This window comes from Elgaria multicarinata, chromosome 4, assembly GCF_023053635.1.
Source record: "Elgaria multicarinata webbii isolate HBS135686 ecotype San Diego chromosome 4, rElgMul1.1.pri, whole genome shotgun sequence".
Lineage (NCBI taxonomy): Eukaryota > Metazoa > Chordata > Lepidosauria > Squamata > Anguidae > Elgaria > Elgaria multicarinata.
Genome location: NC_086174.1, coordinates 75135394 through 75149775, shown reverse-complemented (window position 1 = coordinate 75149775; position 14382 = coordinate 75135394). Strand labels below are relative to the sequence as shown.

The 14382-nt window shown below is 39.4% G+C and overlaps 1 protein-coding gene across 2 annotated transcripts in view; it reads left to right on the top strand.

Moving 5' to 3' along the window:
- The window catches only part of GRM1 (glutamate metabotropic receptor 1), a 224946-nt gene that overhangs the window by 184890 nt on the left and 25674 nt on the right, over positions 1–14382 (top strand). For both annotated transcript variants that reach the window (XM_063124574.1, XM_063124575.1), the window contains exons 6-7: positions 2085–2211; positions 5705–6635. In XM_063124574.1, the coding sequence (XP_062980644.1) occupies positions 2085–2211; positions 5705–6635 (1058 nt within the window). The remainder of the gene's footprint in view (positions 1–2084; positions 2212–5704; positions 6636–14382) is intronic.

Here is a 14382-nt window from a genome sequence, read left to right as displayed (position 1 = left end):
CCCCATCATGTGCAAGTAATGTGAAATTTATTGAACAAGATCAATATCCCACATAATTCTAATATGTAACAGCAGTTCCCTTGGGTGGAGACAGAAGCATGCGCTACTCAATGTTTGTCCCCTGCGCTCCTACATCACAGGCAGTTTTGAATTGCAAACAAATTCTCTACCTGCCGACTCCATTTGTATCTTGCTGAAAGCAATTTGCCACCCGCCATGCTCGTGCGGCATGAAAAAAAAAATTCATGAGAATCAAAGAGCACGTATAAATTTAGCTTGGAAGAGGAGAATGTTCCACCCAGCTGGATGGGGTGGAGAGTCTAAAAAAGAAAAGGCTGCAGTTTTAAAGGCAGTGCGTGTTAATGTTGCTTACTTTATTTATTTTCTCATATAGGATCAAATAGCTGCTTTTGAGTTATATGGGGAAAATAATGGTGCTGCAATCAATGTCACCATTCGGTATTATGTTATGTTAACGTTATGTTATAGTTTATTTCAAAGTTGCTTTTCTCCCAAAAAGACCCCCAATACAACATTCAAATAATACAATACAATGCAAGTTTAAAGCGCAATATCGCAATGACTATTCAGAACAAAAAATGTTTTACCCCAAACCTCCTGACAGTGGAGAACCAACTTTCCAAGGCGAGGGCCAGATTTAAATCTCCCTCAATGAGGCCCCTCAATTGCAGTCTTACTGCCTCCTGTGGGATGAGTGGAAACTGTCTCCTACTTTTATAGGAGCAAGTTAGCAGGCTGTACTTGAAGCTACTGCTGCGGTGATCCTGGCTGTAGTGACACAGGTGAGGGAGGGACCTCAACTGTTTTCCCAGTTGTAGCTCCTTTACTTTCTCCTGTAAAAGTAGGGCAAAGTGTGCTATGTTAACTAGGAGGTCTGCGTAAGTGGGGCTTACGTAATGAGTGTTCTACTGCCTATCGGTTCAGAAACTTCAGCTGGTGCAGAATCCAGCCGCCCGAGTATTGGTGGGGGTGAGGCAATATGCTCACAGAATGCCTGTTCTCCACCAGCTGAACAGGTTAAGTTACCGGTGTGTTTCCGAGCCAGATTTAGAGTGCTGTTTTTGACTTTTAAAGCCTTAAATGGTTTGCCACCAAGTTACTTGAAGGATTGCCTTCATCTATATCAGCCTGCCCGCACTCTAAGATCAGAAAGAGAGGCCCTTCTCATTTGCCTACCTGTGAGACAGGTTGGTGGGTGATCACAAGTGAGAGGGCCTTCTTTGCAGTGACCCCACACCTTTGGAATAAGCACCCATCGGAGTCTGCCATGTTCTGTCATTGCAGGCTTTTAAGAAGGCCTTGAATATATATTATTTTACCTTGATCTTCTCTTGATAGGACTGCTGTTCTTGCTGTTGTTGCCACGGCTGCTGTTTTTATTGTTAGCTTTTATTGTTGTTTTTATTGCTATTTTATTGTGTTTATGTTTTTATCGCTTTTAATATTTTTAACTGCTTTTATGTATTTTATTGCTGTAAGTTTGGAGAATAGGCAGCAAGAAATATTTTAAATAAATTAAATAAATGTAAATCAAAGTACATTTTGCTTTTTCACCAATTTCTTTTACTTACAATGTGCCTCATACTGTGTCAGGCGAATCCCTCTAATTAGCTTAATATTTACATGAAGAGCTTCTGTCAGTCAATGTCCTCAAGTGTAGTCGGGGCTCTTCCCCAGTCCTGCTATGTATCTTGCCTCCTTTTAATTGGCCTGAACCTGGAACCACCTACATGCAACTCATGTGATCTACTACCAATGAGCTAGAGCCCTTGCAAAGCCGGAAGCACTGAATTTGTATCCATTTTAGCTGGGCATGGGGAGGATAATTTTGTAAATGTACTGAGCATTTGTACTTGTAAAACTTTATTTTAGACCAGGCAAACTGAGACATTAATACAGGTTTTAAAATTCACTGGCTGCTATTATTCACTGGCTGCTATTATTTTGCTATTGTTCCTGCTATTATTATTATTATTATTGTGTTCATGGTGCTCTGTATTATATTATCGTGTAGAGAGTGAAACTCAGATGACTTTTTTTTTACACCACCTTTTGTATTGCAGGTTATAAGGAAGGGAGAAGTGAGCTGCTGCTGGATTTGCACAGCTTGCAAGGAGAACGAATTTGTGCAGGATGAGTTCACGTGCAAAGCGTGCGATCTAGGATGGTGGCCTAATGCTGAACTGACAGGTGGGAACAATAACTTACTATAAAGGTTTCTCATTAGTCATGGCAACTGAGAGCGAGAGTGTATCTAGCTAAGATGCAAAGACAGAATCCCAGAACATTAACAAAATTGTGTGTGTATGTATTGAGTGTACTCACACACACAGAGGCAAACATGCCCTTCCTTCAAGCATTCTCCTGGGTGCAGCCATAATCTCCTACAAGAAGGGAGAGGGGTCACAGCTCCTGGCCATGCCCCAGCTGTTGCATCTTTACCTGTGCCATCCACATCTTAGGAGGGGGAAGGTCTGAAGAGCCTGCAGACTGCTATATATGTGTGTCTACTCCCCCCCCCCCATGTTTTAGAATGGTCCAACCTGGTGCCCTCCAGATGTCTTGGACGATGACTCCCATGCCTGTCTGGGAGATGCTGGGAACTGTAGTCCCACACATCTGGAGAGCAGCAAGTTGAGGGTGGCTCATTTAGAAGCTAGGGTCAAAGTAGATGTGAGTACAGGAAGAGACAGGCCCTCCATATTATGGAGCCAAGCCACATTGGGCTTTAAAGGTAATCGCCAACACTTTGAATTGTACCCAGAAACAAATTTGCAACCAGGGCATCTCTTTAAGAATAGGTATAATATGATTCCATAGACAAGCAGCCACTCAAAATCCATGCTGTCACAGCTATGCTCACCCAACTCACTGCCAACTTGATGCAGTTTAGGGTGATCATATGAAAAGGAGGACAGGGCTCCTGTATCTTTAACAGTTGCATTGAAAAGGGAATTTCAGCAGGTGTCATTTGTATATATGGAGAACCTGGTGAAATTCCCTCTTCATCACAACAGTTAAAGCTGCAGGTGCCCTGCCCTCTTTTAAATCTGCCGCTCTAGTATAGCTCCTGCACCTTTAACTGTTGTGATGAAGACAGAATTTCACCAGGTTCTCCATATATACAAATGACACCTGCTGAAATTCCCTTTTCTATGCAACTGTTAAAGATAGAGGAGCCCTGTCCTCCTTTTCATATGGTCACCCTATGCAATGCAGTTGTAACTAATTCAACACTGCAACTCCCACTGAACCTCTGTGTGAACTTCCATAGCAGGAGAAGGCCTGAGGTAGAGGGCAAGCTGTTCAAATGTTGATAGCTTTGTTAAGTCCTCAATCCATTGCATTATGGGAGGTGAATATTTGTCCTTCCAACATGATAGTATAAGTCTTTTAGCTGTCGTAAGGACTCTGAAAATCCATTTGCACAGACCATGTGTTAACTTCCAAGAAGCCAGTAGGTAGTTTAGGGGGATATGCACATCGTTCCATATTAAAGATTTTTTCAGTACAAGGTTTATCCTTATGACCTCCTCCCAAAAGTGGGGAACTACTGAGCATAGCCAAAACATATGAATTAAAGAAGCATTACATCTCCAACAGTTATGCAAGTTAGATAGACCCTTATTGAAAAGACATTGTGGAGTCCAATAAACCCAAAGCCAAAAAAATTGCTGAATAAGATGTAACTTAAGATCCATAGACTCTTCAGATACAGAGGCTAGGACAACAATCCATTGATTAGGCAAAATAGGGCACTCCAATTCTGTATTCTAATCCTGTCTTAAACCATGGGTATCACATTTATCTACTACTACTAAATGCTTGTAGATATGGATCATGGGTGACATGTCTGTTCAGCTGCTATAAGTGTTTCTAACAATAATGGAGGCTCTGAAGCTGTGAAGCAGCCGGAGCAAATCTAGATTCCAGCAAGTGTTGCAATTGCAAATATTGCCATTCAGCCATGGTAGGTAAATTATATTTAGCACATCAATCAGAAAATGACAAAAACTCATCGTCTGGGCTAGTTAATTGATCCAAAGTAAAAATCATCTTATCTCTCCATGTCCTCCACCGGAATGCTTTCTTTCCCATTCTTAAATCTGGATTTCCCTATAAAGTCAGTTTTGCATGAGAGAATGGGTTGAACTGTAATTGACGTGATACTATATGCCAGACCTCTTTACCAGCCAAAATTGTAAGAGGGCTTTTCTATTATTCTAATATGTTGAGAACTGAGTACCATCCATTTGGAAGAGGTTCTAACCATAAGGATTCCAGAATTGACCAAGGTGGCAAATCTAAGCGAACTGGAAAAGACCAAGGCAGGGGCAGGATCTACACTACTGCTTATAACGGTTTATAATGGTTATGACAACTGTTCAGGCCCAGGACACATTACATATACCATTTTCATACCATTTTTAAAGTGTTATATCCTGCTTGGTGTAGATCGGCCCAGGGTCTACACTACTGCTTTAAAACGGTTTATAACAGTAGTGACAACTGTTGGGGCCCAGGACACACGTCATATACAGTTTTCAAACCGTTTTCAAAGCATCATATCCTGCTTGGTGAAGATCCGGCCTAAAACTTAGTACAAGCCAATAGATAGGCCCAATGGTACAAAGTGAGGTCTTTTTTAATTGGAAGCTGCATCCGTTTCAAGGTTATTCGAGGTGAGGAAGAACCCCAGAAGAATTTACAAAACAAAGCATTAAATTGTTTAAAGTATTTGCCAAGTATAAGTAAAGGAATCTCATGTGTAACATAGACAATTTGAGGTATAACATTCATCTTAAGTGTGTTGCCTTTACCCCACAAACTCAACTTTAACAGTGCCCATCTATCTATATCTTGTTTGACTATAGCAATATGGAGTTGTTTAGAACATTGTGAGGGAGTAAAATGGTGTGTGACAATTATTTAAAACTTCAAACCCATACATTTCTTGGAAACCTATTTAGCTTTTTCTTGTGTTCAGCAAGCACATGTAATGTAAGGATGCAGACATTACTATGTATATTAATGCCTACACATTTAAAACAATGACTTTTAGCCAAATATGTTAGCAACCAGCATGGTCATGCTAACAGAACAAAAATGTAGTTACTTTTAAAATTAATGAAGTAAAAGTAGATAACCTTTTTTGGCTCTGCACCTCTTCTATGTACAAATGATCATTTCGGCAAAATGCCACATATTGCCAGACAGTATAAGAATGGAAATGTATGATGCATTATATATTTAAGAGAAAAACAATGTCCATAATCAATGTTACTTAAAAATATGTACCATCTTCTATCCTACACAAAAACTGAATGCTGTATATAATACATACGCAGATATTCCCAGATGCAAACTATAACTTACTATTATCTTGTTTTTTAATCACCTTGGGAATGCTGATTGGCATTGAAGGTGCAAGGTATAAATTTTAGAAATCAATCTTTGGCTGTAATTCAGATTTGTGGTTCCAAAAATGATTAAAAGACTTGCCCCCTTCTATATAAATGATCACTTCTTTTTTTTAACTATCCCTTGAACGTATAGAACAATAATTAATATATGTTTATGTCAATGCAAGGTCACACATTTTGTCCAGCCAGATGTATCTATCAGTAGGCTTCTATTTTACTATACATTTCGACTAATTCTATGTCTCTTCTGTATCCTGCAGGCTGTGAACCCATCCCTGTAAAATATCTCCAGTGGAGTGACATAGAGTCCATTGTGGCTGTGGCCTTCTCTTGCCTGGGTATCCTGGTCACCATGTTTGTTACCCTAATCTTTGCACTCTACAGGGATACCCCTGTTGTCAAATCCTCTAGCCGGGAGCTCTGCTACATTATACTTGCTGGGATTTTCCTTGGCTATATCTGCCCCTTTACCCTTATTGCTAGGCCCACTGTCACTTCATGCTACCTCCAGCGCCTCCTTGTGGGGCTTTCCTCTGCCATGTGCTACTCCGCCCTTGTAACCAAAACCAACCGCATTGCACGCATCCTGGCAGGGAGTAAGAAAAAAATCTGCACCCGCAAACCACGTTTTATGAGTGCTTGGGCCCAAGTCGTCATTGCCTCCATTTTGATCAGTGTGCAGCTGACCTTGGTGATTACCCTGATCATCATGGAGCCCCCATTCCCCGTCCTTTCCTACCCCAGCATCAAGGAAGTCTTCCTGATCTGCAACACCAGCAACTTAGGTGTGGTTGCCCCGGTGGGTTACAACGGACTCCTTATCATGAGTTGTACTTACTATGCCTTCAAAACTCGCAACGTGCCCGCCAATTTCAATGAAGCCAAGTACATTGCCTTCACCATGTACACAACGTGTATCATCTGGCTGGCTTTTGTACCTATATACTTCGGGAGCAACTACAAGATCATTACTACTTGCTTTGCGGTGAGCCTGAGCGTGACAGTAGCCTTGGGGTGCATGTTCACTCCCAAGATGTACATCATCATTGCCAAGCCGGAGAGGAATGTCCGCAGTGCCTTCACCACTTCAGATGTGGTGCGTATGCATGTCGGGGATGGCAAGACACCTTGTAGGTCCAACGCTTTCCTCAGCATATTCCGGAGGAAGAAGCCAGGCACTGGAAATGCAAAGTAAGTAATTTGAATCTGTGTAACTGCCAGTCTCTATTTACTCTTTCTCATTTTCTTCCTGTCTTCAGAAAGCTGTGACATTTGCAACAAGGTCTGTAACCCTGCTACAACCTTCATGTCTTAGGGCACAATGGTGGTGCATAGGGCTGAAGTCATCTAAAATAATGATCTATTCTTCCTCTCTCCTTTTTCTGTGCTGTGCATCAGGTACAATATGCCAACATGCATTTGTACCATTGATCTCCAGTCCTACATGCCCATTCTGATTCCATATTCTTTTCTGACTTCTGGTCCATAGTCACATGCATACACTATAAAGTATCATCAAATGTTGGTAAGGCTATTTCTGCATTTGTTTGAAAGAGTATTTTATGCTACATGTACTGCCACATGTTTAGTAGTTTGTTAGCCTTGGGCTCCTTTCTGGTGAGCAGCGTCCATCTCCTGGGAGCCATTTTGTATAAATTGTCCTAGTAGTAGTAGTAGTCCAAGGTATGACAAATAAATGAACTAGAAGGATATCTATTACTCCAGAAGCCATGTTTTGTCATCTTTCGGCCTGTGTAATATGAATACCTATGATGAGTAGTTACTCTCACCCAAACCACTTTGTAAGTCATCTGTGAAAGTTTTTGAAATACTGGCTATGCAATGTACATCTTTCTAAGGTGTTCTACGACCAGATTCACAAACCAGTTAAACCTAAGTGTTTGAATTTAAGCCACTGTAGTCTTCAGCTGACTGAATCTTTCCCCTTGAAATAGTAAACCTCACAGTGGTTCATGGATCAGGGTACAAGACTCACTAAGGAAATAACATCTCCTTGATTTGTATGTGATTTGTAAAGTCTTCTTTTACCCATTCAGTTTTTTATACTGCAAGATGAGCAATCCCAGTAATTCCTCTATTCAGACACATAACTTCATGCAAACCTTCCAATAGACATTAGCTATTCCTTTTCTATGGCTGTATCTTTATTTAACCAGATGGAGGGGGTCAGTCAGGTGGTAATTATATGCACAAATAACTGAAGAGTGATCACAGGGATTTCTCATCTGGATTTTTGATTTTGATTTTTTTTTGCACATTCAGTTTCATATTATAAATACATGATTTTTGAGACCATCATGAACACCCTTATCATCATCAAGATATTTGCCTCTAGTGTGGGCTCTAGTGTGGGCTCTCCCACACTAGAGGCCTTCAAGAGGCAGCTGGACAACCATCTGTCAGGGATGCTTTAGGGTGGATTCCTGCATTGAGTGGGGGGTTGGACTCGATGGCCTTGTAGGCCCCTTCCAACTCTGCTATTCTATGATTCTATATTATATCCTTACTTGGTTAAAGTCATAGGATTCTAGCCAATTGTATTTCAAGATTGAACCTAGCAAAGGTTGCTTATCTTAGAACAGAAGGTAAAGATGAATAGAATCTTGTTTCTTTTCCTTCTTCTTTTTTTACTTTGGAGAAGGTTTAGCTGAACTGGATGTTCTAGTATAATATTCACTAAAGTTTTAGATTTTGAAGGACACAGCTCTTTTGGGTCTGGAGCTTTTTACTGATGCAGTAAAATGTGTTCAGAATAAATAGCACCATAGCAAATGCTTAAACTGTTTCCTGAATACTATTAAACATTTTTATTTGAGGTTTAATATTACAATAGGCATGCAGAAACACTACAAAGTACAAAATTCTTTGGACTACTGTTATAATTAATGTTTCTTATTATTGATTAAATATGAGTAGAAAATAGTAACCAGCATAGGTTATGTAACATGTTTATAGCCTTTGGTAGAAGGACATTCTATTTTTTCCCCCAGTCCATTTGGTTCTGATAAATATCATTGTAAGTTTGTATCAGTTTGCCAAAGAACTATTTTTATCCCCTTTTAAGATCCAAGAGATGATCTTAAAGTAATTACTGCAATTATATAATTATAAGGTTCTGCTTTTTTATTTTATTAAAAAATAGAAAAAGCGAACGCAAAAAATGAATATATACAATAAGCTCAAGTGGACATATTAAGATTTTTTAAAAAAGAAAAGATATTGATAGAAATATTAAATAGTGCCAAATTAGGAGGTCTAGGAGGCAGAGGGGGGCAGAGAAGTATAACTTAATAGGTAACAAACATCCCTATCTATCCTGTAATGAAATACTGACAGTTTGGTTTGAAGGAAACGTCAGCATAGGCTCAGCCAATTGTCCAGATCATCAATCTTGAATGAATGTAGGAAGAAGAGCCATAGAGTTGCTTGCTCCAAAATCTTTTAACATCAATTATGAATTCCATAATAATTTCTCTTCTACTATCTTTTTGTACTCGTGCTCAGGATGGTTAAACAGAAGTTAAAGCTGTCTCTCACCTAATCTTCTAATCTTATGAATAGAGTGAAGAATCAAGTTCTCATTACTGTTTGTGAATATGGAACTAGGGGCTAATAGTTTTTCAGGACGAGTGTATGACTTTTAGGATGTGCTACGAAGAGATCCAGGCAGTGGCAGGTTGAGACAAGTTCAATGCCCATAAGAGGAAATTGGTTTAAAGATGGGTTTAAAGAGATGATGAAGGGATCTGATCTTTGCACATCCTAATGCCTGATCCACCTCTTCTGGACTAATGTGCAGATTGGAAAGTAATGGTCCTTTACGTTTTACGCTTCTTTGAATTTTGCAATAGAGTTCACGGCTCCGAAAGAGTCCCAAAATGCATTTATTTTGGGATGAAGTGTGTTTAGAAATACATATTTTAACATCAGACATGCTTATAAATGTGCATTTTGTGAGAACATCCAATCAAAAGTATGTATTTAAATATGTATCTCAAACACATATTTGTGTTGATTTTTTTTTAAAAAAGCTGATTAATGTGGAAACTAGAAGGAACTGCCATATGAATGAACACATGCAAAACTGACAGGGACCACAAATAGACTGATCCGTCTGTCCTTGCACAAATGAGCTCTGTAGCAGCAGTGGGAGCAAGTAACCAGACAACACAGAATAAAACCTTTTCATGGGCTCATATTACTAGAAAAAGCAAAATACTATATATGCCAGATCAAAGGAAAGGTCATAGAATCACCATCCCTGAGCAAACAAACCAAAAACAGAATAAAGTACTATGAATTAATTTAACATTGAAAATCTGACCTTTGAAAATTATGTGTTTGATTATCAGTAGGACTCAGAATGTGACACCAGACATGTCCATTGAGTCATCCTGAAACAAGATAAAATGTGGGGCATAATTTTATTCCACCCAGCATTGAGGTCATGCCATTTAACATTGATGATTCTTCTGTTTGTTCAGGTATTTCCTGCTTCCCATGGAACTTTGATAGGGAAGCAAGAAGTATCTCCAGTAGCCTAATTGGCATTTTGGCATAATGACACATGGTAAAATGTGTACTAATGGTACAGTAGTTTTCTTCCACTTGGACAGCTCCCCTTGCAGACATAAAGTCATGCATGTTGTTCTGGACTTTCTGAGCATCCTGAGGTTGAAGCTTCAGCCCTTTCCTCTTCTGTGACCCTTTTCCTGCTCACCCTCCTTCAACATCTTCCCCACCTCATTCATCACCACAAGTTTTTCCTTCATCATCCTGGTGAGCAGATAGGACAGGTCCTGGTATGGAGAAGCAGAGATGGCCATGACCCTATTTCTGTCCACAGCAGTCCCCAAAAGCTGGATGGGAAGGCAAAGACTATTGAGTGGGACTATCCTCTCACTTTCCCACCCTTGCACTGTGGCCACTGTTTCAGGAAGAGCAAGATCCACCCCTTCCCCAAAGCAACAGCTACCACCAGATGGAGATGGAGGCAAGGAATGTTCCTCTCAGCAACTAAAGAGCATTCTTCCCTTCTTTTAGTCCAGGAGCCAGCTTCTGCACTTTGGGTAGGAACATAGTGTTCCCTTCCCCTGACCAGTTTCCTTTAATAGGTTCTGAGTACACGGCAAAGAGGCGGGACATTGACTTATATAGAGACCGGACTTTCATTTAAAGGATAACAGACACAACTTCATTTTCAGAACAGCCTCTAGATCAGCCTTTCCCAGCTTGGCCAGCTGGGGATGATGGGAGTTGTAGTCTGCCACACTGGAAGGGCACCAGGTTGGGAAGGCTGATCTAGACCTTTTTGTTCCATGATAAGTTTAATTTGTTGGATGAAGGTCATGAGTAATCTCAATTGACCTTTCACAGTCAGTTATAGGCCAAGACCTAAGGCTTCATAATAGAGCCTGTATTGAACCTTTCAAATAATATTTTGAATGATAGGGAATGGAATTGTGCTTGAGGAGTACTATTTGCACCCAGTGCCAAGTATGTATTACAAGAAGATGTTTCTCTTCATGGGATGTCGTCTCCCTACAACAATCCTGTGCCTGTACTGTCTCAACCTGGCACACTCTGAGCTTGTTTTTTGAGATTTTTTTCTTATCTCTCTTCTGATATTTTTGGCCTCTCTTTTTGGCTCTTCTCTTTCTGGGAAGTTTGAAATGCTTTTTTAAAAAAACAAAAGTTATCATTGTACTTCACTATAAAATGGACAAAAAGGCCCATTAACTTGTTAATGCATCCTCTTTATGTTGTGTTTATTCAGGGCATATGGATATTTAACACTTAAAGTAGCAGCAGCAGTAGTAGTAGTAGTAGCAACAACAACAGCAACATAACCTTAGCCTGCTATTAGGCTGTTACTAAAACTTTAACTTTAAAGTCCGCTTACTTTCAGAGAAACACTTTGCTGCTGCTGCAATTCCATTTTCAGTAGAGACCCATAGTCGTAGCATTATTCTGCACAAACATAAACATGCCAATAGGCATTGCAGAAGATAACATTGACCGTAATGTACTGTTTCAGCAGCCAAGCTGCTATATTGACACTTCTTGAGAAGATAATCATAGATTTGGGAGAACTCAATGATCATCTATGACAAAGAGGCAGGATTTGCCAGGACTAAGCCATCTCTGACTGATGTTTATCCAGCTTGATTTTCTAAAAGAAAGCCCACGGCTTCTCTATCTATTTCACTGGCCAGTGGATCCCCAGTTAGGAAACTATCCAAATATAAAATATAAAACCTTATCTTCTTGTCTTTTAAATATGTTGCCTCTTATGGGGAAAAGGTACTCAGCCTCTCACTGATTCCTAAGGGAAACAGTAGTTCCACTAGGTGGACACACGAGACCAGATGACCTAATGATGCATTGCAAGTATATGACCCTTTGTCAATAATTTTTAGCTCCTTTCTAAAGTTTGTTTTTTTACAAAGTTAGGATCAGCTACAAGCTATGAATTTAATCATGTGTGTCCTTTAGCCCTAAAAAAAAGTGTTCAAAAGATAATCTTAACCCATTTACTTGAAAGTAAATGCCACTGAATTCAGTAGGGCTTACTTTCAAGTCACAATATTTAAGGTCATGGTATGAATCCTGTAAGTTTTGTTTTGAAAAGCCTATTAACCACCCCGAAAAATAGCAGAATAAAATGAAAAAAAAATCACCATTCATTAACATGGTAAATGCATGGCTGGCAGGCTGGATAGAGATGGTGTGAGAGAGGAAAAATAAGATTCATTCATACATTATCTTCCGAGCATGGAATGGGTTTTCCTCAGCAATTAATAAGGTAGTTGTGAAAGCATTTCTTTCTAACTTCATCTTTCAACATGTGACTCTGCCTAATAAATTCACTGAAATCTCTCCATACTCTGCACTCAATAAAAATTATCCCACAAGGACTTCTAGTTTGGTATTCAGTGAGATTGGCAATTTATAATCTTGATAATAAGCGATGGCCAATGTCACACACTACGTTGAAAAGGCACTCTCTCATTTAAATGCCCACCACAGTACTTAAAGCCAGTGTTCATCCTTCCTCTTTCTGTAGTCCTAGTCATTATAAACTATCTCATTTGCACAGACTTAAGCAAGCACCTTGCAGATTGAATAACATCTGATCAAACAATCACATGTGATCGATCTTTTCCTGTGTCAGGGACATATCTATGGCCCACTGAAGTTTACAAATGGGGCAGGGAGCCCTGCATGATGTAACTTTCTCCTTTGGTCATATCTGGCTAACACATCACCCCAGTCTTTTGAGTGCAAGTCTACCTACCAGAATCCCCCTGGATACTTCAGAGGCCAGCCTTAGGGACAAATTACATTTTTTTTTATTTTTTTTGGTTAGAAGATCAGCAATTTCATATTTGAATTTCCCCTAGCTGATTTCCTGCTTCTGATATATTTAAATAATTTTAATTGTTGGGTTTATGCTGCAATCCTATAGTCCTTGGGGCCATAGGAAATGTTAGATCCTCTGAGTAGGTAGCCCTGGAAAGAAGAGATCTAACTTTAGAACAAGAAGGCTGCCCCTGGAAAATGGAAGTTTTGAACAAATGAGAATAAAAAAGGGACACAAACTTTTATTCACAAATAAGGAATGCAAATAAATAAATAATTTGAAGATCATATCACTGAAAACATTAATAGACTGATCCTACCATTACAGATGGAGAGCTCCAGTGCCCTCTTTATTTGAACAAGAGTTTCATTTTCCAAAGGAAGCTTTCATTCTTCTAATGGCTTCCTTGACTCTGTGTGTTAACCATTCCAGCATTCTTTTGGATTTAGTTGTATTCTTGATCTGCATTGTGGGATAGATAGCACAATACCAAGGCTGTAAACAGACTTTTTAAAAGTCTGTAAACACCCACTAAAGAAAAGAGTTTTGAGAGTCTTCCTGCCCCTTGGAAACCTACTCTCCACTAGATCTGTGCACAAGTGGCCTCTTGAAATTCTCCATCCTGTTTGTGAGCAATTTACACTGTAAATTCCCACTGTAACCACATTATATTGTATTGTTTATTAGGTTTTGAAATTTTGAAGAGACCTATAGGTGTCTCAATACTATTGATTATTTTTACAATTGTACAACATTGCAATTGTTTATAACTTTTATGTTACCTGCTAAAGATTGTTTTTGTTACAATAATGTTAAATTTTTGTTACAATAATGTTGAATTTTTGTTCTCATTATAAAACCTTCGGTTTGCTATACGTAACTGTTCACCCTGCCTTTGACTTTAACATTTATATTATATTAGTTGTTTGCCTTGGGCACTATTTTGTCTACATTCTGTTTGTATCAACTACTTCCTTCTCTATTTATATACAGAATTTTTCAGTACAACAGTACTTTTCACTTTAAAAATTCAATATGGCACTATTTTTTCTTGGTTTATACTCTGCAAGTAATGTTCATTTTTCTAACATAATTGCTTGACAACGCTATTTGCTTCACACTGAGACTTGAGCTCATACAGAAAATTGTGACCCATCATGTGAGTGGGTAGACTATTATTCTGATACCCATAGCTTCAATGGCTTTCGGAAGCCTTCTGGTGCAAGTTCTGAAAAGTTTGAAAATACACAAAATACACAAAAGTTTGAAAATATGGGCAGCAAAGACATATAGAAGCAGTTCCATTGGCTGCTCCATAGATGCATAACAATGATTTCCCTTAAAACATTTTTTTTAATCTTCTAGAAATGTTGTTGGAAAAGGCTACAACAGCTGAGGCTGGTAGCTGTCGTGGTGGAGCAAATGCTGGGTACCCCCCGCCCCTGGTTACCAGAGCCACTGTTGCAGCTGATGTGACTCAGCTGGATGGCAGATGCTCTGAATGGAGCTAGGACAACTCAGCACATGGGTAAACACTGTGGTGTACGCACATTG